This window comes from Megascapheus bottae, chromosome 25, assembly GCF_031878675.1.
Source record: "Megascapheus bottae isolate mThoBot1 chromosome 25, mThoBot2.hap1, whole genome shotgun sequence".
NCBI classification, from domain to species: domain Eukaryota; kingdom Metazoa; phylum Chordata; class Mammalia; order Rodentia; family Geomyidae; genus Megascapheus; species Megascapheus bottae.
The window spans coordinates 4,710,877-4,738,280 of record NC_143533.1 but is presented as its reverse complement, the minus strand read 5'-3'; the positions used below and the strand labels follow the sequence as shown (position 1 = coordinate 4,738,280).

General features: G+C 47.2%; 1 protein-coding gene across 1 annotated transcript in view; it reads right to left on the bottom strand.

The window, feature by feature from the left end:
- Itgal (integrin subunit alpha L) overlaps positions 1-24,888 on the bottom strand; it is a 33,184-nt gene extending 8,296 nt beyond the window's left edge. The window contains exons 1-25 of the mRNA XM_090358004.1: positions 24,749-24,888; positions 22,883-22,985; positions 21,810-21,904; positions 21,631-21,698; positions 19,797-19,914; positions 19,548-19,678; positions 18,565-18,710; positions 13,612-13,744; positions 13,372-13,522; positions 11,588-11,661; positions 11,374-11,506; positions 9,536-9,687; positions 9,071-9,208; positions 8,566-8,763; positions 8,300-8,430; positions 7,253-7,413; positions 6,996-7,147; positions 6,260-6,349; positions 4,167-4,220; positions 3,906-3,982; positions 2,951-3,092; positions 2,179-2,289; positions 1,771-1,850; positions 1,586-1,672; positions 11-86 (exon numbers count right to left, since the gene is read on the bottom strand). Of these exons, the coding sequence (XP_090214130.1) occupies positions 11-86; positions 1,586-1,672; positions 1,771-1,850; positions 2,179-2,289; positions 2,951-3,092; positions 3,906-3,982; positions 4,167-4,220; positions 6,260-6,349; positions 6,996-7,147; positions 7,253-7,413; positions 8,300-8,430; positions 8,566-8,763; positions 9,071-9,208; positions 9,536-9,687; positions 11,374-11,506; positions 11,588-11,661; positions 13,372-13,522; positions 13,612-13,744; positions 18,565-18,710; positions 19,548-19,678; positions 19,797-19,914; positions 21,631-21,698; positions 21,810-21,904; positions 22,883-22,985; positions 24,749-24,803 (2,856 nt within the window). The 5' untranslated portion in view covers positions 24,804-24,888. The remainder of the gene's footprint in view (positions 1-10; positions 87-1,585; positions 1,673-1,770; positions 1,851-2,178; positions 2,290-2,950; positions 3,093-3,905; positions 3,983-4,166; positions 4,221-6,259; positions 6,350-6,995; positions 7,148-7,252; positions 7,414-8,299; positions 8,431-8,565; positions 8,764-9,070; positions 9,209-9,535; positions 9,688-11,373; positions 11,507-11,587; positions 11,662-13,371; positions 13,523-13,611; positions 13,745-18,564; positions 18,711-19,547; positions 19,679-19,796; positions 19,915-21,630; positions 21,699-21,809; positions 21,905-22,882; positions 22,986-24,748) is intronic.
- Between the last annotated feature and the right edge of the window lie 2,516 nt (positions 24,889-27,404).

Sequence of the window (27,404 nt, the reverse complement as noted above, 5' to 3'; positions counted from 1 at the left end):
AGGTTCCTACCTGGTAGATATGCTGGACTTGGTGGACCTTGGGGCCTTTGGGGGTGAAGCTGATGTACAATGTGGAATTTTCCTGGCTGTGGAAAGAGGACAGAGATAGAAGAGGAGATGGCTGCAGGGACTCCAGGAAGGCTAGGAGCTGCTAGCTCTGGGCTGTGGACCACACAGGCACCATCTCAGTCCTTTGAGAACTAAGTCCCATAGAGAGATGGGTGAAGCCTGAGGACTGCATCCTTTACAGCATGCTACCTCACCTGTGTCTCCCCCATCTTCTGGTCCTGCTCCTCTCCCAGGTCCTCCTTCCCCCAGCATCCTTCCAGCTGACCTTCCTAACACAATTCTCATCTTCTGATCATTGCTCAGAACCTGACCTTGCTCCCTGCCTTCTTCCAGGTCAGGTCCAAGCACCAGGTCCAGGCAGGCCTTCCCATTACCTGTCCACCTCTGCCCTTGGTGGAGCCTGCATGCTTCTTACCCCCACATCTGCGCCCTTCTTCCTGTCCCCATCATTGACCTGCGCCCAGGTCAAGCTCCACCTTCTCCATACAATTTTTTTTTTTTTGCCAGTCCTGGGCTTGAGCTCAGGGCCTGAGCCCTGTCCTTGGACTTTCTCAAGGCTAGAGCTCTATCACTTGAGCCTCAGCACCACTTCCGGCTTTTTTCTATGTATGTGGTACCGAGGAATCGAACCCGGGTCTTCGTGCATGCTAGGCAAACACTCTACCACTAGGCCAAACTCCCGGCCCCTGGGCTGGCTTTGCATCATGATCCTTAGATCTCAGCCTCCTGAGTAGTTAGGATTACATGCATGGACCACCAGCACCCAGCCCACGCTCTGATTTTTCTATCAGTATCATTCCACTTGGTATTTGAGTTCAGAAGCATTGGAGAGCTGACTCAGACATTGCTTCTGTCCTCATCTCACTGAGCCAACTTGGAAAAACAAAAACAGCACTCTACTTTCCTAGTTTTCCTTTGCTATGAAACTAGAACATCCCACAAGGCATTCCCAGGAGTCCTTTCTGCTACAGCCTTTGGAGATTCACCAGTTCTGAATGTGGGTTGTCTGACTGGACCATAACCTTCCAGAGGGCAAGAGTCACTGTGGAAACCTTTCTCCAGTCTCTCTAGCACCGCTGGCCCCTAGCAAGAATCCAGAACAGCTGGAAATGGTCAAGAGCTTGGCTCACAGCTCTGAGATCAGACTTAAATGCAGACTGCAGTCCTTCCAAGCCATGTGACCTTGGGCAAGCGCGTGCCTTCTCTGAGCGTGTGTTCATTAGGAAGATGAGGAAAGACTCAGCTGCTCTGAGGTGTGGAAAGCTCCAAGGACAGCCTGCAGCCAGCCAGGGTACACATCTGACATGGATTCCTTTCACTGGTGAATGTCATTGACTCAGAGCTCTTCAAGGGCCTCCATCTTTGCAGCACTGAAGATTCTGGGGGCTGGGATCAGTTCTATCTGCCTATCCATCCAAGCTTGAGCAAAAGAGCAGACTGGGAGGAGAACCCTGGGGATGAGGCGGGGTCCGGGCGGGGGAGACTGGGAGAAGAGGTAGACAAGGCACAGACTCACTCTTCGATGAGGATGTTGATGGGATATAGGACAGGGATGCTGGTGGTGGCCCAGTTGTCCTCCAGGAGCCCCGAGTCCTCATTCTGGCTGCATGGGGCAGGCGTGGGGGGCGGGAACAGTGTTAAAGGGGCGTGGCCAGGCTTGGGAAGGGCCAAAGCAAGTGCTGGGCTGTAGGGCCTGCTCACCAGTGCACAGTGGCGTGTAGCTCAACAAAGTCTCCCCAGGAGCTGTTCATCAGAGTGTTAAACATCACCTGGACACCAAACTGGCAGGGCAGGAGTGGGAAGGAAGACATCGGGGCTCAGGCCAAGAGGGCCTCAGAACCCCAGTTCAGTCACCAGAATCAGGGAATACACAGCAAATGCTGTCCACCACACTGGGCTGGTTTCAGTCCCACCGATTAAATGAAGAAAAGTGAGGCTCCAGAGTGTTAGGCTATGTGTGAATGAATGACCCAGTCCCAGATTTTTTTTTTCTGAGGCCCAAATCCAGACTCTGAAGCAAGACACAAAGCAACTCATGGAGTGGGGAGGGTCCTTCCTGGCCAAGAACTCCCCCCCCTACCAGCTGGGGCTGGCATGGACAGTACTTACCGAGCTGCCTGCTTTGAAGATGGGAGAGCTCACGTTGCAGGAGAGAGTCCTGGTCAGAAGCCCCACTTTCTCAAGATGTTCCTCGCAATTCACAGGTACCTGGCTGTGTGGCTAGAAGCAGAAAGAACAGGGACTTGTCAGCAGACAGCTCCCTCTGGGGAACGCAGGCCTCCCCAGAGGCCATGACCTCCTGCAGGGCTTTGTCCTTGCCATGGAATGTTCAACACTGTAATGGTAGCTCCTTTTTTTGGGGGGGGAGGGAAGGGGGTAGTCATGGGGTTTGAACTCTGGGCCTGGGCACTATCCCTGAGCAATTCAGATCAAAGCTAACACTCTACCATTTTGAGTCACAGTATCACTTCTGGTTTTCTGGTGGTTAATTAGAGATAAGACTCTCATGGACTTCAGTGCCCTGGCTGGGTTTGAACCGTGATCCTCAGATCTCAGCCTCCCTAGTAACTAGGATTACAGGCAGCCAGTTTAGGCGTCACTTTTATAATACTAATTTTAAAATAAAAGTTTAGGGCACTGCTCACAGACATTGGCACCTTTCTGAGGAAAGGATTCCATGCCATTGTATTCCACAAGACCCTTCCCTAAGACACTCAGTAAATGGTGTGTGTCCCCACTTTTTCATTGTAGATATAAGGGGTGCTAGGAACTTAATGGGGTGGCCCTCAGATCTCAGTCTACCCAACACTGTCTGGCTGTCTGAGGCCTAAGAAGGCAGCTAGAGTCCCTGCAGGAATCTTAACACCAGCAGCTGGCTCACCTTGAGTACCTCTGCCTTGCGGAAAGATAGGCCGCTCGGGAACTCCAGGGCCAGCTGGACCCAATAAGCATCTTCTCCCCGGTTACTCAGCACCCACTCCACAGCCAGACTGGCAGAGGGCCTCAGAGGCAGGAATCTGGCTCTATAGAGGCAAGATGAAGCCGGCAGGATTGAGGTAGGCACTTGTGACAGGTCACAAAAATCAAGCTTCTGTGTGCACAGCTCATCGTAAGGACTCAACTTTATTCCTTTGGGTGTTTTGTTGTTGTTGTTGTTGTTTTGTTTTGTTTTGTCTGTCATGGGGCTAAAACTCCTGGCCTGGGTGCTGTCCCTGAGCTCTTCTGCTCAAAGCTAGCTCTCTATCACTTTGAGCCACAATTCCACTTCTGGTTTTCTGGTAGTTAATTGGAGATAAGAATCTCACAGACTTTCCTGCCTGGACTGGCTTTGGATCCCAGATCTCAGCCTCCTGAGTAGCTAGGATTATAGGGATGAGCCACCAGTGCCTGGCTGAATTTGTGTGTGTGTGTGTGTGTGTGTGTGTGTGTGTGTGTGTGTGTGTGTGTGTGTGTGTGCGTGTGTGTGTGTGTGTGTGTGTGTGTTATGGAGGGTTGAATTCAGAGCTCTGTGCTTGCTAGGCAAGTACTCTACCACTTGAGCTAGACCTCTGTCCTCTTTTTGCTTCAGTTCTTTCTCCAAATAGTGACTTGCGTTTTTTTTTCCCCCAGGTTAGCCTACACTGCAGTCCTCCCACCTGTCCCTTCTGTATGACAGGGACAATAGATGTATACTACCTCTCCTGGCCTGAGACTGGTGTTTCTCAGAGGCGGGGAGAGGAAGTTGGCATCCCCTGCTGACATATGCAGGGGATAGAGAGGAAGGCAGAGATAACTCTAGTCCAGAGTTCTTTTTGGCAGTCTCAGGAGACCCAAGTCTAACTGAAAGTCCTACAGACCTGGCAGGTGAGGACAGCGCCAAGTTCAAGTTCGCTTCACACTTCTTATCCTCCCCACAGTTCTTCTCAAAAGGGATCTGAAAGTCAAGAGGATGGGACTGGGAGGCTCAGGGTTCACAGCAATAGGGGCTAAGCTGGGCGGAGCCTGCATCTGCCCTTCTTCCCTCTCCCCGCCAGATCTTGGGACCAAACTCAGGGCCTTGTAGTTGCCAGACAAGAGCTCTTCCACTGAACTAATTCCCCAACCCCACCCTGCCTTACCTCCGTGATCTCTGAGTGTGGTGAGGGTCTCAGGATGGGCTGCATGTCTTTGATCTGAATAAAGAGTGGAGACAGGAGAGCTCTGCTGAGGTCCTGAGCCTCAGGAAGAGGACGTGAGCAGCTGGGGTGACCATGGCCTTTCTAACCAAGAGCCAACACGTCCACAGGGCTGGCCCTGTTCTCCCACCCATGCCCAGGCCATGCGTGCAGCTCTCCTCTGGTGGTAGTGCCAATGGGAGGCAGAGGCTTGGAAAAAGGCTCTTTAGTCTAAGGGTGGTAAGCCCCTAGAAAGATTCTATGGGTTTCCAGTTGGTATATTCTAGAAAGACTCCAACCTCCTCTGCCTTCAGACTTTACTCCTTTCTCTATCTTCTATCTAACCAAAGTCTACCCCTTTTCCAAGAGCCAGAACCAATGGCACTTCCCTGGGAAGTCTTTTTGACTTTGACAGTGACAGGGTCTACACACTGTGTAATCTGGCCCTGCGTTTAGTATCTGTGGTCCCCACACCTTCTTGGTCAGCTCTTTAAAACAGAACTGCTACCTTTTGTCCAGTGGAATACCCACCCAGTCAGCCTTGCCCAGAGAACCTCTAAGGCTGCTGGGAGCAATCACATGGCTAAATTCTGACCAATGAGATACCAGGAAATCCTACTCTTCTGCCCTCCAGTGCACACCTGATGTTTAGAGCCTAAGTGGTAGGAAACGCAGGCAGGAGGAGAATCACTGAGCGGAGGCTGTTGATTTAGAGCAGGAAGCAATCTAGATAGGAAGCCTTCACAGGGCCCCACGTGTTTAGTAAACACAGGCTTACTAGGACTTGGCCTCACACTTTGGTCTGCCTATGGTGTGGTTTTGGTGCTGCAGAGGCAAAGCTGATTGGCTGCAAGTGAAACCATGTGGCCTGAAGAGCCAATAGCATTTATTATCAGCCTCTTTCTCGATAAAGTCTCCCAACACTTCGGGGCACAGAACTGCCACTCCTGCATATCCCTGCCTTTTATAGAAAAGATGGGCTTTAAAAAATTTTTCTTTATTATTTTATTTTATTTTATTTATTTTTTATTTTTTATTTTTTGCCAGTCCTGGGCTTGAGCTCAGGGCCTGAGCACTGTCCTTGGACTTTCTCAAGGCTAGAGCTCTACCACTTGAGCCTCAGCACCACTTCCGGCTTTTTTCTATGCATGTGGTACCGAGGAATCGAACCCGGGTCTTCATGCATGCTAGGCAAGCACTTTAACCACTAGGCCAAACTCCCGGCCCCTTTATTATTTTATTTTATTTTATTTATTTATTTTTGGTGCTGGTACTAGGGCCTGAATTTGAGGCCTAAATACCAAGAGCAAGGAGGCTAATCAAGATGCATTGTCTCCCACCAAGAAAGGACTGACTTGAGTCCAGAACTAGGCCTTCTGTCTCTGGAATTTACATGTTGAGAAACAGGCACTCTTGAGACCTCAGTGGATCAAGGATCTGAAGTAGTTGACTAAATAGAACCATCACCATCAAAACTATTCCCTTTCTTCCTAAAGTTGTTCTTTTAAACGTTATTTATTTATTTATCTTGCCAGTCCTGAACTCAGGGTCTGGGCACTGTCCTTGGACACTTTTTGCTCAAGGCTAGTGCTCTGTCACTTGAGCCACAGTGCCACTTCTGGCTTTTTCTATGTTTGTGGTACTGTGGAATTGAACTCGGGACTTCATGCATGCTAGGGAAGCACTTTACCTCTGGCCCTTATTTGTTTATTTTTGGTGCTGGTCTTGGGGCTTGAACTCAGGATTTCCTGCTCTTGTTTAGCTTTTTCATTCAATGCTGATGCTCTACCACTTCGGGCTTTTTGCTGGTGAGCTGGAGACAAGTCTCACTTTCCTGCCACATTTGGCTTTGAACTCTGTAGCGAGGCTTACAGGAGTAAGCCACCAGTGCCTACCTCAAATTTCTTTTAAATGTAAGTTCCTAAACATCTTTTTCATGCTTCTGCAAGCCACATTTAGTTTCTGTGGATTATAGTCAAAGACTTGTATATAATAAATACATCACTTCTCCATAAAGTTCTACTTTCCTATCAAGTCTTCAGCCAGTCCATTCTCACCATCTTTGGGTTCCCTGGCGTCCCTTCACCCTCCAACAGAGAGAAATTCAGAGAGACATTGATGGGGGAGATGAGGTCTTGAATGCAGACCTGTGGATGAGAAGAATACAACCTATATCATGTCTACTCTTCCCCACAGTTCCAACCGAGTGCCTGCCTTATCTGCATTTTACCAACAATGAAGTTCTAGTACTCGACTAAGGACTTATCCATAGTGAACATTCTTTCACTACTTGCCAGCACTGAGAATACATTTGCAACGTCAGGTATTTCTACTATGCCCTCTGATACTTCTCAGTATAAACTTCTGTTCTTCAGTGCCGGTTCCATGCCAGACATTACTAGTCAATCCCAGCACTATTTCTCATGTAGTTCTAATGACAACCCTGGAGCTTTGTCAAACTGTTCAACAACGTTTGCAAAACAATGTTCCAGAAAACTAGACTAACCTAGTTTACTATCCTGAAATACTACTTCCTTAGGTTGGGGAGGGATGTCCAAGTCCCAGGACCAGCACACACACACACACACACACATACACAAATGCCTATGTGAATACATTAAAACCTAGAAGAAAAGACACTAAAGGTGTTATTATACTATTATGCAGTGGAAATGGCAAATGCAGAGTGCTCAGTGAGACCTGTCCCCCAGCTGGGTAGTGACACAGCTGAGCTTTGTACTGCTTGCGGCTGGAGTCCAGACTTTCCCAGAACCCCAGTCCTAGCTTCCTTACTGGAAAGTGAAACCAGAACTTGTGGCAGGACTTGGTTGAGGTGACAGCTGTGTCCCCGGTGAGATGGTTTCCACCTCCTGGGAACAGCCCCCGGCTCCTGGTCCGATGTCCATCCAGTTGCAGGGTGTAGCTGAGATTGGCAAGCAGTTGACCTGGGTGTGGTGACAAGAGCAGGACGTGAATGGTGATGGAAGACTGGGGCCCCAGGATGGGCTTAGGGTGGGCAGTGGCTGTAAGGGGCAGGAGGAGGTCCTGACCTTGGAAATGGGGCATGAGAAGCTTCATCTGGAAGCAGACAGTAAGGTTAACACCTTCCTTCTTCTTGGGACTGGGCAGGTGGGAACACTCCACTTCATGCACCGGGACCTCGGCTGGGAGGAAGGAGATCTCCGTGATGATGTCCACTACGGGCCGGGAGCTGCAGGGCAGGAGAATGCCACGTCTTTCCCTTGGTCTCCATTGCACACTCAGCCCTGGGCTCCATCCAGCATAGTCCAACAGCCTCTCCATCGTGAAAACTGATCTCTATCTGTTCCTCCTCTCAACCATACAACCATGGAGACCAGAGCTCCTGAGCTCCCTACTGCACTACTAGTAGCTGCAAGCCAATGTCTGCTATTCCAAGACACAGGATGGGAGGATTATGGTTCGAGGCCAGCACAGGCAAAAAGTTAGCAACCCTCACCCCTCCATCTCAATCAATACGTGAGGGGTGGTGGCATGTCACTGTCATCCCAGTTGTTCAGGCATAGAAGGACTGTGGTCTAAGGCTGGCCCGGGCAAAAATGTAAAACCCTATCTGAGGATTGAGGGCATGGCTCAAATGATAGAATATCTACCCAGAGTTCACCCAAGTATTGTGTCCCCCCGCGAATTAAACGTTGATAGAAATAGATATCATAGGAGTTGGGACTAAAGCAGTTTCCACGTTTGTTGAGAATGCATGAGGCCCTGGATTGGATCCCCATTGCAAAAATTAAGTTAGTAATAGATAGGCACCAGTGGTTGATGTCTGCAATCCTAGCTATTCAGGAGGCTGAGATTCAAAGCTGCCTGCAAGGAGGTCTGCGAGATTCTTATCTCCAATTAACAACCGAAAAGTCCGAAATGGAGCTGTGGCTCAAAGTGGTAGACCACTAGCCTTGAGCACAAAAGCACAGGGACAGCACCCAGGCCCTGAGTTCTAGTCCCAGGACTGATCAATTAAAAGCATCTAGCCCAGTGCTCAGTTCCCTACTCAAAGAATGAAAGCTGAGATGACCGGGGGGCGGGGGGGCCTCAGGAGTGTGTGTGGGGCATCTTACCTTAACACAATCACCTGGCCCTCTGCCCCTACAGCCACATCTGCCAATCCATCCCCTCCAAGGTCCTTCACCCCATGGATGGAACGTCCGAACCACCGGATTCCTGGCGGCATTTGGGACCCTTTTATCCGCTGGGAGCAAGAGAGAAAAGTCATGCTAAGCTGGGAGAGGACAAGGTAGAGGTGGAAGTCAGGACCGCGATGGGGGCTGGGCTTGGAGCCTCCAGGTCCCTAGAGTGGGTTCCATGGGTGGGTGGGGTGGCATACCTGACTTGGATGGGGGCTGAGCCCACCACGATGCCCGTTGAAGATGTACACAGTCCCCTGTGCCTCCAGAGGGGCTCCCACGGCCACGTCCACCAGCCCGTCTCCATTGATGTCTGTCAGGGCACTGATGGCGGCTCCGAAGCGCCCAAGGGGGTGGCCAGGGTCTCCCTGCAGTTCTGAGACCATCTTAAACTTCAGCTGGGAAGAAGCAAGGAGATGACAGGTCACATCTCCACCACAGCAGGCATCCCCAGAACGCAGCCCTGCAAAAGCTAGTTGGTGGAGAACACGCAAACCAGGTGGGAGATGGTGACATCAAAGGAAGCCAGGTCCACATGCAGCCATATCTTGTCCTATATACATCTTGTACATTGTCATATGTAAAGTCCAGTTTACGGGACATCGGAAGATGACAAACATGTCAAGGTCGCACACATAAAACGGTCAGCAGGGCACAGAGTCTACCCGTGCATCCTTCTGCCTTTCTCGAGGTCCTGGTTCCTACCTGTTTCCTCTGGTAGATGAACACCCGGCCTCCTCTTTGCTCCCCATAGAACAAGGGGGCTCCAATCAGCAGCAGCTCTGCCTCCCCATCTTGGTCCAGGTCAATGCTACACAGCTCCCCACCAAAATAAGAGCCAATCTGTAGGGAGAGGAAGATGGCCGTGGAAGAACCCATAGGAAGGGAGCTGGCAGATTGCTTCCCATACCTCAGCTGCACCATGTCCTTTTTTTTTTTTCCCAATCCAGACACATGTTCAAGTCCTTGGTCCACCCTTAAAGCCTTTGGGAATTAAAACAAGTTGGGCTTTGGAGGTCCAGCTTCTTAAGATGGATTGTGAGACGACTAGGTTTGTGAACAACAAATATGACAGGTCTGTTCTTCAGAAAGAGGTATTTGAAGGAAATGGGGAATGACTCTTGTGTCACACTTGCCTTAACCAGCAGATAGCCTTTGGGGTATGCTTACCTGGGTTCCACTAATTTTCTGGACCTGGGTCCAGTTTTGTCCATGTTTTGGCTCTTGGAACAGCAGCACTTGCCCTATGTGTTGGTAACGGGGGGCTCCGGCGGCCAGCAGCGATCTAGTTTCTCGGGAAGGCAGCCAGGTCACTGTGTAGCCTGAGAGAGAGTTTAGAAATACAAAGCACTGGGGCTGGGAGTTTGGCCTAGTGGTAGAGTGCTTGCCTAGCATGCAGAAAGACCGGGGTTCCATTCCTCAGTACCACATGTATGGAAAAAGCCCTAAGTGGTGCTGTGACTCAAGTGGTAGAGCTCTAGCCGTGAGAAAGCCCAAGGATATTGTTCAGGCCCTGAGTTCAAGCCCTAGGACTAGCAAAAAGAGAGAGAGAGAGAGAGAGAGAGAGAGAGAGAGAGAGAGAGAGAGAGAGAGAGAGAGAGAGAGAGAGAGAGAGAGAGAGAGAGGCAAAGAACTCTGACAGAAGTGAACACCGAAAAGTAAAAGGTTCAGGAAAGGGAGCTCAAAACAAAGATGTCTGGAAACAGCTAGAAGGCCTCCTGAGAAAGAAACCATGTGCTCTGAGCAACCCCTCCCCTCAAACCTGCACTCCTCAAACTGTGAACAAAGCATAGTTTGTGTGAGGGCTCAGTAAGGAAGGTGGCATGGTTTTTTAAAAAATAATTAAATGGGGCCGGGAGTTTGGCTAGTGGTAGAGTGCTTGCCTAGCATGCACAAAGACCCAGGTTTGATTCCTTGGTACCACATACATAGAAAATCCAGGAGTGGTGCCATGGCTCTAATGGCAGTGTGCTAGCCTTGAGAAAAAAGACCAAGGACAGTGCTCAAGCCCTGAGTTCAAGGACTGGAAAAAAAATTAAATAAGTAAATAAAGCCAGCGCGATAGCTCGCGCCTGCAATCCTAGCTACTCAGGAGGCCAAGATCTGAAAATTGCGGTTCAAAGCCAGCCTGGGCACTAAAGACCGTGAGACTCCAATTCACTAGAAAACTGGAAGTGGCACTGTGGTTCAAGGGATAGGGAGGTAGCCTTGAGCTAAAGAGCTCAGGACAGTGCCCAGGCCCAGAGTTCAAACCCCATGACCAACAAAAATAAAATAAAATAAAAAATAAAACAAAGCAAGAGTCAAATGTGGGGGAAACACATGCCAACTATCTTGGGATTCAGAAGACTGAGATAGAAGCTCTCAAATTTGAGGCCAGACTAGGCTACACATTTAGACTCTGTTTTTTTTTTTTAAAAGAAAAAAAGCCAGGTACTGTTAGGGTATGCCTGTAATCCTTGCTACTCAGAAGGCTGAGGTCCAAGGATTGTGGTTTGAAGCCAGCTTTGGCAGGAAATTGTGACTCTTTTTAAACTTTGAACAGTGCCATCATGTGGTAGAAAAATACAAATTGCAATCATGGATAGACCATACTCATTTCCTCATGGAGACAACCACTTTGTTTTGTTGTTTTATTTGCAAATCAGTTTCACTATGTAGGTAGCCCAGGCTGGTTTCAAACTCACAGTCCTTTTGTCCTATCCTCATGAATGCTGGGATCTCAGGTATGTAGACTACCATACCCAGCTGAAAATAACTTTGTTCTCAGGGGATGGGAGGTGTTGTACTGGGGTTTATACTGGGTTTCTGTGCTATCCAGTCAGGTGGTCTACAACTCACAGACTGCTGCCTGGGATGGCTTCGAGCCATGATCCTCAAATCGTAGCCTCCTGAGTAGCTAGGATTACAAGCCACCAGCACCCGATTTTCATCATTATTTTAAAAGTCAATCTGAGCAATACCCTGGCCCCTTCAATCAGAACACAGCAGGAAAAACAGATACTCACCCAAATAGCCCTCTTTCGCTTCTTGGGTCAGAGGCTCATTCCCAACAAACATGGCATCTTGCAGGTCTTCCTTCAAGTCCAGAAAGCCCCCAGCCCAGTCTTTGGCTCCAACTGCTCCCACGACACCATGACCCTGTCCAGGAAAAGGAGTTGAGAGAGTCAGAATCTTCCTGAGCCAGCTGCATCCCTGTGGCACACTGCGGCTCACATGTACCTTACTGAGGTCTGCACTGATCCCGCTAGAGGACAGCTCCATGTTGAAGGAGGTGAGCAAAACATTGCTGGTACCTGTGGGACAAAGTAAAGGAAGAGGCTGGAACCAACAAGCAGTAAGAACAGTGATACTCTTAGGAGCATGGATCATAGCATAAAGCATTGAATGTGGGGCCAGGAGTTTGGCCTAGTGGTTGAGTGCTTGCCTAGCATGCATGAAGACCCAGGTTCAATTCCTCGGTCCCACATACGTAGAAAAAAACCCAGAAGTGGTGCTGAGGCTCAAGTGGTAGAGCTCTAGCCTTGAGAAAGTTCAAGGACAGTGCTCAGGCCCTGAGCTCAAGCCTAGGACTGGCAAAAAAAAAAAAAAAAAAGCATTGAATGTGAACCTTGGAGTCAAACAGAAGAAGGATATGAGAGATGTGGCCTAATGCCGAGTGGCTCTCTCCTGTCCAACTCAAGGAGTCCTGGCAGTCCGAGAGTCAGCCTTTGATTTTCTTTTCCTACTCAAGCTTCCTTTATCCACAAATGGCAGCCCCTAAACACACACACCACCCATCACACTTATAAAAGCTGCTAAAAAGGCAGAATCAAACACACTTGTGCCTTCACCACATCCTGTCTCCAGTGTATTACAAAATTAGGAGGGTTCTGCCTTTAAGGTCTACCTGTCTAAACAGCACATGTTTTCTCTTCTATGCAGAAGCTGGATATAAAATATCTGATAAGATGGGGGGTGGGGTGGCTCATGCCTGTAATACTAGTTACTCAGGAGGCTGAGATCTGAGGATCAGGGTTCAAAGCCAGTCTGGGCACAAAAGGACCTGAGACTCTTATCTCTACTTAACCTTTAGAAAATGGGAAGTGAGCCTTGGCTCAAGGGTAGGACAGTAACCTTGAACTGAAGAGCTCAGGGACAGTGCCCAGGCTGAATTTAAGCCCCATGACCCACAAATAAATTAATTAATTAATTAATAAAATAAAATATCTGATAAATGATGCAGAGCTCTGAATATTCACATAGTGAGACCAAAGGATACTCTTAGGGGAGGAGCACAAAGATGCAATGCCTGGGTGCTGCCGACCATCAAAAATGTCAAAATGAACTGCAGGAAATGCAAACATGAGCGTGGTTTTTTTTCCTTTTTAACCTTGTTTGTTCATTTTCTGTCTTTGGGAGGATACGGAGAGGCACGGAAACGGAGGAAGAAAGCGTGAACAAATGCAGACACTATATGGAAAATGAACTTTACAACTTATGGGTGGGGATGGGAAGGAAAAACTGAGTGAGAATGTGAGAACGGGTGACACTGTCCAAAAAGAAATGTATTCATTACCTGACTTATGTAACGGTAACCCCTCAGTATATCACTTTATTAATGACAATTAAAAAGAAACAACAACAGAAAAAAAGACACACCTATTGAGCTCTCTCGATTACACTACCATTACTTGGCCCTCTGGTCTGGGCCCTCTTCCTTCTCTTTCTGTCCATCTCTCTGTCTCTGCATGAGTATATTTGTCTCTGTCTCTGTCTCTTGAGCTGGTACCAGGACTTGAATTCAGGGCTTCATGCTCTTGCTCAGCTTTTCTGTTTATGACTGGCATTCTACCACCTAAGCTATACCTTCTTTATTTCGAAGTGCTGTGGGTGGAACCCAGGGTCTCTGGGCGTGTTAGGTGAACACTTTACCCTTGAGCACACTATCTGGGAGTGTTCTGCCCCAGGCCCTTTGTGAGCTTCTGAATACAACCTCCCAAACCTCTCCCAGGTTCGTCACTCACCCTCGATGTCATAGATCTTCTTTTCCAGTTCTGTGAATAGACCTTTGAGCTTTTCAAATGTATCCAGAATCTCTACAAACTTCTCTGTGGGTTTGGAGGCAAATTTGTGCAGTGTCTCCTGGCTTTCTTTGGTCTTAAAATGTCTTCCAACCTGTGAGAGTGAAGAATGAAGAGTGGACGTGTCTTACTGTCACAAGACCTTAGCTCAGGGACCAGGGGACCAGGGGATGGGGCCCATACCCCAATGATATAACGGACGATGTCTTTGGCTGCGTCAATGTTCCCAGAGTCTGTAGCTTCGCCATCAGTGATGATGATGAGAACTTTGGTGGCATCTGGCCGGGCCCCCAGTTCTGGCCGGAACACCTGTGTCCTATATTTGGGAAAGGAGGTGTCTGAGAGACTTCCTCAAATCAGGCCTAAGGTTCCCCACACTCTGCTCTTTAGATCACTGCCTTGTCCATTGTACAACGTCCCTTCTCCAACGTTCTGGAATTCCAAGACTTTTGCCATTCTCCTCTGAGCCTCCTTTCTCACCGCTGCTGCCGCCCCCCACCCTCTGGGTGAGAAACCCAGTAGGTATCCCAGAGTTCATGGATAGTGAAGATGAACGTTTTTGAGAGGTTATTCTGGGTTCCATTTAGTCCCAATCCAGCCACATAGCAAGCATCATCTCTAGTTGGAGATGCACACCTAGGTGACCACTCTATGGAAAAAAAAAATAGGGCTCTGCAGTCAAGGGAAACTGAGTCATCCTTCTACAGGAAGCACCTTCAGCAAGCTGCTGCTTACATCTGTTAAAAAGTCTTAGCTAGGGGGCCGGGAGTTTGGCCTAGTGGTAGAGTGCTTGCCTAGCATGCATGAAGACTCGGATTCGATTCCTTGGTACTACATACATAGAAAAAAAAAATCCAGAAGTGGTGCTGAGGCTCAAGTGGTAGAGCTCTAGCCTTGAGAAAGTCCAAGGACAGTGCTCAGGCCCTGAGCCCAAGCCCAGGAATGGAAAAAAAAAAAAAGTCTTAACTACTCAAGAGGTAAGCTTAAGAGGGCAGCCTAAGCAAATATGTATTGAGAGACTCCCTCATCCCCCATCTCAAGCAATGAAGAGCTAGAGGAGGCAGCATTTTATCCTAACTATGAGAGAAGCATAAATAGGAGGATCATGATTCAGGCTGGCAAGAGCAGAAAGCTGGTCCCTATTTGATGGTGCTTTGTTTGTCTGTTTTTTTGCCAGTCACAGAGCTTGAACTCAGAGCCTGAGCACTGTCCTTGAGCTTTCTTAAGGCTAGTGCTCTACCACTTGAGCCACAGCACTACATCTAGCTTTTTCTATGTATGGGGTACCGAGGAATCAAACCCAGGTCTTCATGCATGCTAGGCAAACACTCTACCACTAGGCCAAGCTCTTGGCCTAAGGTCCCATTTTGAAAAATAAGGAAAACAAAAAGGGTGGGGGATGTGACACAAGTGGTATAGTGCCTGTCTAGCAAGCCCAGGGACTCCCTTGCCTAGTATGTGCAGGACCCCAAGGACAATCCCCAGAACTGACGGGAGTGTGGGGCGGGGAAGTAGGGAGGCCCTGTCAAGATTGTGTGCCCAAACAGACCTTTTCTCTTTGTAAGTTGATTGTTTCAGTTATTTGTCACAGTGACAGGAAGCTGACTGACATAGCACACGTGTCTATGTCAGAGCCTGAGCTTTGCCCTCTGTCTACCATGGTGGCCCCTCTGGCATACACAGAACTCACTTCCTCACCTTCCCCAAGTCTCTGCTCAGAATTTCCTACTGAATTTTGCTTTTCCTTTATAAAACTTGTATCTTGAATCAGGAGTGTGGCCTAATGGTAGAGTGCTTGTCTAGCAACCATGAAGCCCTGGGTTCAATTCCTAGGCCTAGTCCCAGGGGTAGGGCAATAGCCTTGAGCTGAAAAGCTCAGGATTATGCCCAAGCCCAGAGTTCAAGCACCACAACTGACAAAAAAAAAAACAAAACAAAACTGGAAGTGGAGCTGTGGTTCAGGTGTTAGGAGAAACAGCCTTGAGGCAAATAAAAATAAAAAGCAAACAAACAAAAACCCCAGGGACAGTGCCTAGGCTCAGAGTTCAACCCCAGGACCAAAACAAAAAAAAATAAATAAATTGGGCTGGGAGCTTAGCCTAGTGGTTGAGTGCTTGCCTAGCATACACGAAGACCCAGGTTCAATTCCTCCCTACCACATACATAGAAAAAGCTGGAACTGGGGTAGAGTGCTAGCCTTGAAAAAGCCCAAGGACAATGCCCTGAGTTCTAGGCCCAGGACTAGCAAAGCAAAAGCAAAAACAAAAACAAAAACAAAAAGCACATACTTTTTAAAATATCTTCTGTATTTTCTCACTTTCTCTTTTTTTCTTTTTCTTTCTTTCTGTTTTTTTTGGGGGGGCGGGGTTCCATAGGGACTTGTTTACTATATTTCTATCACCAACTGAAGCTCCATAGGGCAGAGATTCGATTTTGTTTCATCCCATATTCTGATCCAGTATTCCCAATACTTAGAATATGGCAATCCAGCCCTCCCTCCCCCCCACACACTGCTGTAAGTCTACCGTTTAAGAATGGTTTTCATATTTTTAAAGAATTATAGAAATAAAACAAGGGAAAGTATGCAACAGAAGCCACATGTCGCCAGAAATGGCTATAAAATGATTCCTATCTGGCTCTCTACAGAAAATATTAGACTACAGCCTGGCATAAAGCATGTTCAGAAGTGTTAATGACCTAACTTTCTATGACTGCTGCTTTTTGCTCCCACAATTGACACTGTGTTTTCTCACCTACTGTGACCTCTTCTAAGAAATTAAGAGAATAGCATTTCCTTTCTTCTTCTTTGTCTTCCTTTTTTGCCTTTGCCTTTTTGGTACTAGGGTTTAAACTCAGGGCAGTCAGCTTGCTAGGCAAATCCTTTACCACTGGAGTCAACCCTCAATACTTTATTGCTTACGTTATTTTTCTTTTCATTTATTTATTTTTTTATTGTAATTAATAAAAGGGTTACATGATATTTGCCAGATAGAAGGTGCATTAAATCACATACATTGATACCCTTTCACATGTCTTAGTACCCATTACCCTCCCCCTTACGTTATTTTTCATATACATCTTAGGCTTTTGTCCAGGACTAGACTCAGATTTCAATCCTTCTATCTCTACCAGCGGGGATGACAGTGGTTGGTTGTGGGGCTTGAACTCTGCGCCTGGGCGTTGTCCCTGAGCTTTTCAGCTCAAGGCTAGTGTTCTAACACTTTGAGCCACAGTGCCACTTTTGGTTTTCTGGTGGTGAATTGGAGATGAGAGTCTCATGGGCTTTTGTAACTAGGGAGGTTTTGAACCATAACCCTCAATATTCAGCCTCCTGAGTAGCTAAGATTATAGGCGTGAGCCACTGGTACCAAGCTTATGCTCAATTTTTACCCTGGCCTCAAATGAAAATCTTGCTATCTCTGACCTCTTAATAGCTGAGATTACAGGTGTGAGTCACCTGTTCACTTGAGAGAAGTTTCTTCTAAGACTCCTTTCCACACCAGCGGGACTCCAATTTTGAGATGTGTGTCGTGTGTGTTAACCTAAAGTGGATATAGGTCATCTGGGTGGAGTATGGACACCCAACCAAGGCTCAAATAATAAGACTTTCTGTCCTGGAAACTAGAATTTAGGTTGTTCATCTGCATTGAACAACCTAGGTTTGTTTTGTTTTGTCGCTAGTCATGGAGCTTGAATGGAAGCTTGAATGGCACTGTCCTTAAGCTTTTTTTGCTCAAGGCTAGCACTCTACCACTTGAGCCATGGCTCCAACTTCCTACTGAAGATAAGACTGTCTTAGACTTTCCTGCTCAGGCTGGCTTTGAACTGTGATCCTCAGATCTCAGCCTCTTGAGTAGAGAGGGTTACAGGTGTGAGTCGCCCAGTGAAGCTGCTAGTTTGTGAGTAAATATGGCATCACCCTATTCCTACCATGGCTGAGAGAGAAAGACATGGCTGTGAGAGACCAGTCAGAAAAGCAGGAAAACCCCAAAAAAGCAGGAAAAGCACATGGAGAGTGGGAAAGATATAGCAACATTGTTTGCCTTAAGTTGAACTACATGAACTGGGCAAAGGAGAGAAAACAGAAAAACCAGTTTTTGCTAGGGGGCCAGTTCTTGGGTTTACATTCAGTTTCAGTACCTTAAGCTCTTAGCTTTTTTGTTATGGCTGGCACTCTACCAGTTGAGCCATGCTCCCAGTCGAGCATTTTGCTGGTTAATTGGAGATAAGAGTCTCCTGGGTTTTTCTGCCTGAACTGGCTTTAAACTGATATCCTCTAGGTCTTGGACTTCTATGTAGTTGGGATTATAGACATGTGCCTCGGGTGTGTGGCAATCCTTTCTTCTGGTTCATATAAATGGAATGTGTGTCTCACAAATGTGAGAGGAAACATAAATTCTCTTTTCCCCAACTCAGTCTTACTTTCCATGGCCATTCTAATATTGAAAAAAAATAGGGCTTTATTTTTGTTTTTTCCTTTTGAGATGGGATCTTCATATGTTGCCCTGACGGATCTCAAACTCTTTTTTTTTTTTTTTTTGCCAGTCCTGGGCTTGAGCTCAGGGCCTGAGCACTGTCCTTGGACTTTCTCAAGGCTAGAGCTCTACCACTTGAGCCTCAGCACCACTTCTGGCTTTTTTCTATGTATGTGGTACCGAGGAATCGAACCTGGGTCTTCATGCATGCTAGGCAAGCACTTTAACCGCTAGGCCAAACTCCCAGCCGGATCTCAAACTCTTAAGTTCTAGTGTTCCTCCTTCTCAGTCTCTTGGGTAGCTAGGCAATAGTCATGTGCTCCCATGTCTAGCTCAAGTCATGTTTGGACTATTTTGTTGTTGTTTTAACAAGGTCTCCTTTTATAGCCTGCCTCAAATTTGCTATGTAACCAAGGCTGGCCTCAAACTCATAATCTTCTTGTCTCAGGAATTTCAGGTGTGTGCCGCTATGCCTGGCACCCTCCCTTGAATTCACACAGTAAAACTTCTCCTTGTTGTACTCACCTAAATTCCTACACCATGTAGCTGGAAAATGCTACTTCACACACACACACACACACACACACACACACACACACACACACACACACACACACACACACACCAGGAATGGCTCCATCTGACCCCCAATGGGACTTACGCGACATAGTTGATGGCGCCAAAGGTGTTGGTTAACAAGCACATGTGTCTTACATTGGCGAGCAGAATGTCAGGGTCTTTCAGTTGAAGATAATCTAAGAAATTAAATTCCGTTTTGTAGGATGTGGAAAACTGAACAGCGGCAAACTAAGAGAGCAAAAAACAAACAAACAAGAAAAGATAGATGCTATATAATCTCATATTCCTTGCCACCTGTCTGCTCCAATCTCTTCTTCTGCAAGACACAATTCCAGATTCCTGCCTCAAATCCATCATTCTTTGGAAGATGAAACAAAATATAATTAAAAGCAGAAACAAAAATCTAAAAACAAAAACAAAAGCAAAAAACCCCAAGGTTCCCATTCTAGACTACGCTCCCTCTGTTTGATTCTGGGTTTTGAGTGCAATTAATATTTACTAAATACCCATTTGCTTTAAATCACTGTCCTTCTGGAATTTCCCTTGAGATAAACTAAAGCATGTGAGATAAGTGTAAAATAACAATTAGGCACTATGCTTGGTTTTCCTCATTCTTCTCTTTCCAAAAAGTCAAGCTGCTTCTGGCCATACTGTATTTTCAGCTCCTGTCCAGACAGTAATTTCCCCATGTTGGAACTCTCATATTCCAACAGGGATTTCTGTGAGGTCCCTATTGTGGGGGGTCCCCCAGGGCTTTTTGTGGGGGTTGTCTATTGTGGGGTCCCTATTGTATATGGGGGGTCCTACACTTTCTATAAGCCCATGTTATCCAAAGTTAAGGGAGCCAACAGGCAAAGAGAGCCAGAAAGGGAAGAGGGAAGCAGAAGAAACAAACGAAAACTACACCGAACCTCAGAATCTTTCAACTCTCTCATTCTTATCCCAGCCAGAGGTGAAGGTGGGTCATATTCATAGACGTCTGGAGACCAATCCACACACACTTGATCTGCCAGTTTAGGTAGGCAGCTACCACCTGCACCCAAGGAGCCTAACCGGCATTGTCACCTGGTAAGAGGAGTTGCTGAGTTTCCTCATTACATCTTTCATGAAGTCCACAATTTTCTGGAATTCATCTTGTTGCAAGCTCCGGGAGCCATCGAACAGAAAGACCAGGTCCACATTGCCTTTTATACATTCTGCAGAGGCCAGATACAAAGGGGCCTGGTGACCCATCTCCAGTGTTTGACTCTCTCCTTTAGTTTCCCAAAGCGGAGCAGCTACTTAGAGGTATTGTGAATCCACTGGATTCCATACCTTGGTAACCAGGACGCCCCTGAAGCACAGGTTCCCCCAGATTCGGGGGAAATAGATAACACAGGCCACTCAAATAGGTATTCTGGTCACATATCCGAGATAGCCCAGGATCACAAGCCTGAAAGAAGCAAAGGAAAAAATGATCAAGATTTTCCTCTTCTGTGTCTGTTGCTGTCATCAGCACAGAACAAATCCATTCTGAATCCTGTCGTCCTCTTTTACCCCCTGTACCAATGGTTATCAAAGAGAAGGGATTCTGCATCTATGAGCTCTTTCTACCCATCTTTCCATCTCCACTGCCAAAGCTCTAAGCCATGGATGCTCACCACCCATGGAATAAAGTCTAAAGGCTTCACTTCTTCCTTCCTACTGCATACAATGGGTCATCATCTCCTCCTATTCCCAATCACACATTCTTTTTTTCTTTTTTGTCAGTCCTGGGGAATAAACTCAGGGCCTGACCACTGTCCTTAGGCTTTCCTCAAGGCTCTACCACTTGAGCCACAGCATCACTTCCTGCTTTTTTATGTACCAAGGAATCAAACCTAGGTCTTCCTGCATCTAGGCAAGCAGTCTACCACTAGGCCCCAATCACACTTTTTTTTTTTTTGTCTTCTATGTCTCTGTTTCTGTGTGTCTCTTTTTTGTGTGTGCAGGTACTGGAGCTTGAGATAAGAGTCTCGGTTTTTAGTGCCCTGGATGGCTTTGAATCCTTAAATCTCCAGATTAGCTACAATTACAGGCATGAGCCACCACATCCGGCTGCTGAGATTCTTATCTCTAATTAGCCACCAGAAAACCAGTCGTGGTGCTGTGGCTCAAAATGGTAGAGCGTGAGCCTTGAGCAAAAAAGCTCAGGAACACTACCCTGGACCTGAGTTCAAGCCCCATGACCAACAAGATTAAAAAAAAAAATCACATGAACTCTCCCGCCTGAGCTGGCTTTAAATCACGATCTCAGCCTCCTGAGTAGTTAAGATTACAGGTATGAGCCACTGGTGTCATCAGACATTCTGCATATGTCAAACCACAAACTTACTCTTCCCCAAAGATGCGATGCTACTTCCTCCACTTTGTGATTTTTTTCCTGCCAGACTGCAGTATCTAGGCAGGCACTCTACCACTTAAACCATACTTCTAGCCTCAGACTGGATTTTTAGTGTCTAAGTCATTTTAGTTATATAACTTCCTTCATCAAAACCTAGCACAGCCTCTCAGGAGATTGAAATCTGAGGATCACAGGTCAAAACCAGAGAAGACAGGAGAGTCTGTGAGACTGTTATCTCCATTTGAACCACCAAAAAACTAGAAGTGGATCTGTGGCTCAAAGTGGTAGAGTGTCCTTGAGCTGAAGAGCTCAGGGACAGTGCCTAGGCCCAGAGTTCAAGCCCCACAACTGACAGCCTTTTATGGAATCTCCAGTCTATATTCTTCTTCCTTTTTTCCACACAGCAATTATTTTTTTCTTTCTTTTTTTGGCCATTCCTGGGGCTTGAACTCAGGGCCTAGGGCTTGTCCTTGGGCTTTTTCCTCAAGGCTAGTGCTCTACCACTTGAGCCACAGCACCACTTCTGGATTTTCTATGTATGTGGTACCAAGGAATCGAATCTGGGTCTTTGTGGATGCTAGGCAAGCACTCTACCACTAGGCCACACTCCCAGCCCCTGTTTATTTTCTTGTAGTGCAGAGCTCAAATCCAGAGCCTTGCTCATGCTCAGCAAGTGCTTTTTTGCTGAACTACACCCCGACTTCCACCTGCTCTTTTCATACTGAGTTTACTAGGTTCTATATCATCCTGCATAAAAAAAAACAAACAAACCAAAAAACCTCTTACCAAAAGGCTTCCACTTGTAGGGTCTGTCACCAAGGTCATTCCCAGGTACTTGGAGGTATAGTTGGAACCTGTAGACACCAGAGGGTTGATCTGGAAGAACTCAGGCAATCCAGATGTATTGGGGCCAGCCTTGATTTCCCTGAAGCCCACTTCTCTCAATTCCCTCACCCATTACTCACCACTCAGGCTAACTGAAAGGCAGTGTTTCCCACCAGGCTGGCACTGATAGAGGCTTCCAGTGCTGTTCCCCTCACCTGGTGCTCCCACGACAACCCTGATGAGAAATGTCACCTTTACCCATCCACTCCTGACTCATTGGGGTTTTGTTATTCCCTATCAAATATCTCAAAGCAATGCTCCTACTGTTTTTCTGAGGAGCTCCTTAGACACCTCCCTTTCCTACTAAGTTCCAGAGAAACAGCCATATACCAGAATTCTAGAACGTTAAGGGCCTTTTCCCATGGAAGCCTAGAAAACTCGAGGCCCAGAGAATAATCTGCCCAGGCTTGCTGAGTTCATTTATTCAGTTGTCAATGCAAAAGTCATTTATGACTCATATAGTATGTGCTTAGGCTGAAGTATACACTAGGAAGAGAAAAGAGGAAAAATCTCTGCCTCATAAAACTGTAGTAGAATGTAAACCGGTATGGTAGTACATACCTATAATCCTAGCACTCAAGAGATTGAGGCAGGAAGTTCATAAATTCCAGGCAAGCCTGGCTACACAACAGACCTTATCTTAAAAAGCAAACACAACACAAAACATAACAAGCTTAGGCAATGCAGACATGTTTTAGGAGTTGTGACATTTCTCATTTGGCACTTCAGTGACACTTAAGGCCTCATCTTATTATTTGACAGCCTTTCCTGTTTCTACAGAATGCCTGCAGGCAGGCACGAGTGACTTGTGTCTATATAACCCCAGCTACTCAGGAAGCTGAGTTCTAAAGTTCATAGTTCAAAGCCAGACTGGGTAGAAAAGTCTGTGAGATTATGTGCAATTAAACAGCAAAATCAAAAACAAGAACAAAAACACGTGAGCTGGGGCTCATGTGGTAAAGTGCTAGCCTTGAGGGAAAAAAAAAAAAAAAGCCAAGCAAGAGTTCAAGGCCTTGAGTTCAAGCATAATAACAAAAAGAATGGCTACATCTGCTGGCCATACGACATGTACACCTGGACACTGGGTCCTTGAGGTCTTAGACCTGCACTCCACAAGCCAGGGAGGACTTGAAGGGGGGGCCCAAGTGCTCACCCATTTCCAACCTGCAGGACTCGGTACCCGAAGTGCCTTCCTGCCTCTGGGGAGGAGAACTTCTGCACGTGCCGCACTTCCAGGTTGTAGCTGGAGGCCAACACTGCAGGGAGAGCGAGTACTTCAGGTCTGGATAGCTTTCACCACCTCCCTCCCTCCCCATGAGGTCAACTACTTCCGGTCTGGACCTAGCCAGACCCCCCCCCCCCCCCACACACACACACACAATCTTCCCTCACTGCTGCATCAACAGCGTGGGTGTTGGTTGGCTGCTGTCCACCTACCCCAGACCCAGACCCTCCCTCCCGAACCAAGGTCCACATGAAGGCCTCACGCAGCCAGGCCCTGACCTTCTGGACCCTCAGGAGCCCCCTCGAGCCCCCTCTCTGCCACCCAGGTCTCTGAGAGCACTTGTCAAGACCTGAGAGGGACACAACTTCCCTTTTGCTATCAACAAATCAGGAAAAATGAGAAGTTGGAGAGGCCCCTGAGTGAGGAGCCTACAACGGAAGGGGCCCTCAGGTACTGGGTGACCATGGTTCCCAGGCTTGAGCCCCAGATGGGGATGCCCCAGGTAGGTTACTCAATGGCACACACCCACTTCTCCCGGGGTCATGGGCCCCAGGCATCTGAGAACACACATGGTCAGCTCAGGCATCCATGATGCCCCAGTCTTATGAGGTTACTCCTTATCTGAGGCTCTCACCCCTTTCTATCTCACATCTGCCCTTCCTCTCCTTCCTTCGTCTCAGGGAGCATAGGTGTCTGCAAACTCCAGACTGTCTTTCCTGAACCTGCCATCCCCAGGACTTGAACTTAGTTCACAATATCCTTTGGATGTCAGTGCCTTCGTTTTTTGCTCAGGTGAAGAGACAAAAGGCCTGGCAAAGGTGAAAGGACTGGCTTAAGTCTAATCAAAGAGGGAACACCCAAAGTAGCATCTGAATCCAGCATTCTCCTCCCAGCCCTATGTGCTCAGGAACCATCTGTCATAATGTCTGGTTTGAGACAGCGTCTCCCTGTGTATCCCAGGCTGACCTGGAATTCCTGATCCTTATGCTTTGTCACTTGAGTGCTGGGATTACATGTGCCTACCCCACCCCTGGTTTAGCATCTGCCTTTATGTATTTGTTTGTGGCAGTCCTGGGGCTTAAACTCAGAGCATGGGCGCTATTTCTGAATTTGTTTTTCTCAAGCTTAGCTCTCTACCCTTTAAGCCACAGCTTCAATTTCAGCTTTTTTCTTTTCTTTTTTCCTTTCCTTCCTCTCTCTCTCTCTCTCTCTCTCTCTCTCTCTCTCTCTCTCTCTCTCTCTCTCTCTCTCTCTTTCTTTCTTTCTTTCTTTTTTGCCAGTCCTGGGGCTTGAACTCAGGGCCTGAGCACTGTCCTTGGGCTTTCCTCAAGGCTAGCACTCTACTACGTGAGCCACAGCACCACTTCTAGCTTTTTCTATGCATATGGTACGGAGATATCAAACCCCGATCTTTGTGCATGCTAGGCAAGCACTCTACCACTAGGCCAAACTCCCAGCCCCTCAATTTCAGATTTTTGCTGGCTAATTGGACTTTACTGCTTCACCTGACTTTAAACGATGATCCTCAGATCTCAGTCTTCTGACTGGCTAGGATTACAGGCATGAGCTGCCAGCACCCAGCTCTTCCTTAATTTTTAACCTCCTCCCCCCATCTGTCTGCCTCCACACTCTGCTGATGTTTTTGGCAAATGACTTTCTCTCTTTTCCTTTCTCGAATGACATATCAATCCACTCTTCAAGCCACCGCTGGTTATTTATCTCCAGAACCACCACAAAGCCCTGCAATTTTCCTTTTCATAAACCCAGATCCCCTCCCCTTCCCCAATTTCCTACCGAACAGAAAGAGGCCAGACAGCAGCAGCCTGACGGTGACGATACAGGAGGTCATTTTCCCACATTGGACCCTGGTTTAGTCTCAGAGGGCTCTTAAGATTTGCTGGCAGCGTACACGGTGTGAAAGAGGGAAATGACAATGCCCTGGGGCGCGGGTGGGGGGGGCCTCTTGCAATATAGAAACTTCTCAGCGAGGCACCAGACTAGTGACACTGAATAGCAAGTAGGAGGGGTGTTTGTGCCTGTAGCGGTTGTGAAACCACCGGGTTCAGAGAGGAAGTGTGAGCAGGTTATAGACATTTTCTTTGCCTACTTGCACAGAAGATGACAGCATGGTAGATGACTGCATCAAGTTTCTCACTAAAAAGTCAACTGAAAGCTCTTTGAAAGTTCAGTGGAGGACTGGTCAAGGAAACTATACCTCTGTAGTGGAAATGCTACAGTCATGAAAAGGAATGAGTATAGAGAACAGAAGACAGGGGAAAAATGTGCCAGCCCTTACTTGATTATTTTGTGTGTGCCAATCCTGGGGCTTGAACTCAGGGCCTGAGTGCTGTCCCTGAGCTTTGTTGCTCAAAACTGGTGCTCTACCACTTGAGCCACAGCACCACTTCTGGCTTTTTCTATGAATGTGGTTTGGAGGAATGGAACCTAGGTCTTCATGCATGCTAGGCAAGCACTCTACCACTAGGCCAAACTCCTGACCCACCTGTTATTTATTCTTTAAATAATCTGTGTGTGTGTGTGTGTGTGTGTGTGTGTGTGTGTGTGTGTGTGAGAGAGAGAGAGAGAGGGGGGGGGTGGCTGTGTTTAATGAACATAGGGTGTGGGTAGACCATTCTTTAAAGTTGATGTAGAAATTAACAACAGGCACATGAAAAGATATCCAATTTCATTAACCATTAAAGAAATGCAAATCACAGGCCAGGAATTTGGCCTAGTACTTTCCTAGCATGCATGAAGACCCAGGTTCCATTCCTCCAACCATATTCATAGAAAAAGCCAGAAGTGGTGCTGTGGTTCAAGTGGTAGAGCTCTAGCCTTGAGAAAGTCCAAGGACAGTGCTCGGGCCCTGAGTTCAAGCCCAGGACTGGCAAAAGAAATGCAAATCAAAGGCACAGTACTACTTTACTTTTGTGGGGCTGGCTAGAATTCTTGAAAAGGTAAGAAAAGAAGATGAGTAGGAAGGAGGAGGAGGAGGAGAACAACGATGATGATGATAAGGAAAACAAGAGGAAGGAGGAGGAAGAGGAAGAGAAGCAGCAGCGAAAGAGAAAGAGAGAGAAGAGACCTGATGAGCTATTGAGCAAGCCTGGAGCCATGTCAGAGGGACTATAAATAGCACAGCTGCAGCTGAGCATTGAGGGCTCACGTCTATAATTTTTTTTTTTTAGCCAATTCTGGGCTTGAACTCAGGGCCTGAGCACTGTCCTTGGGCTTTCTCAAGCTTAGTGCTCTACCACTTGAGCCACAGTACCACTTCCAGCTCTTTCTATGTATGTGTACTGAGGAATTGAACCCAGGTCTTTGTGGATGCTAGGCAAACACTCTTACCACTGGGCCAAACTCGAGGCCCAGGCCTGTAATCTTAGCTACTAAAAAAGCAATTCAGTTCAAAGCCAACCCAGGCAGGAAAGCCTATGAGACTCTTATCCCCAATCAAGAAACCACAAGTGGAGCTGTGGTTCAAGTGGCAGGGGTGCTAGCCTTCAGCAAAAATGCTCAGGGTGGGGTGGGGAGTTTGGCCTAGTGGTAGAGTGCTTGCTTAGCATGCGCAAAGACATGGGTTCGATTCCTCCTTACCACTTACATAGAAAAACCAGAAGTGGTGCTGTGGCTCAAATGGTAGAGAGGTAGCCTTGAGGAAAAAGCCCAAGGACAGGCAAAAAAAGCCGAGGCCCTGAGTTCAAGCCCCAGGACTGGCAAAAAGAAAAAAAAAAGGAAGAAAGAAAGATACTCATGACCTGGCCTATGTCACTATAACTCCTCTGTATATCACCTTTACAATAAAAACAATTTTGGGGGCCGGGAGTTTGGCCTAGTGGTTAAAGTGCTTGCCTAGCATGCATGAAGACCCAGGTTCGATTCCTCGGTACCACATACATAGAAAAAAGCCGGAAGTGGTGCTCAGGCTCAAGTGGTAGAGCTCTAGCCTTGAGAAAGTCCAAGGACAGTGCTCAGGCCCTGAGCTCAAGCCCAGGACTGGCAAAAAAAAAAAAAAAAAAAAAAAAAAAACAAGTTAAAAAAAATTTAAAGTTATACCCAAATGCTAATAGCATCCTGAACAAACTGGAGTCATGGCTTAATGATAAGAGTGCCTGCCTAGCAAGCAGACAAGCAGAATGCTAGCCTTGACAAATCCTAAGGATACTGCTCAGGCCCTGAGTTCAAGCCCCAGGACTGGGAAAAAAGAAGGAGAAGCAGCAGCAGCAGCAGCAGTAGCTGGGCTTCCGTGGCTCACACCTATAATTCTAGCTACTCAGGAGGCTGAAATCTGAGGATACCAGTTCAAAGCCAGTCTGGGCAGGAAAATCAATGAGACTATAATCTCTAACAAGCAAAAAGCTGGAAGTGGAGCTATGGCTCAGATGATAGACTCCTAGCCTTGAGCAAAAAAAAAAACAAAACAACAACAGGTTTATCACCCAGACTGCTT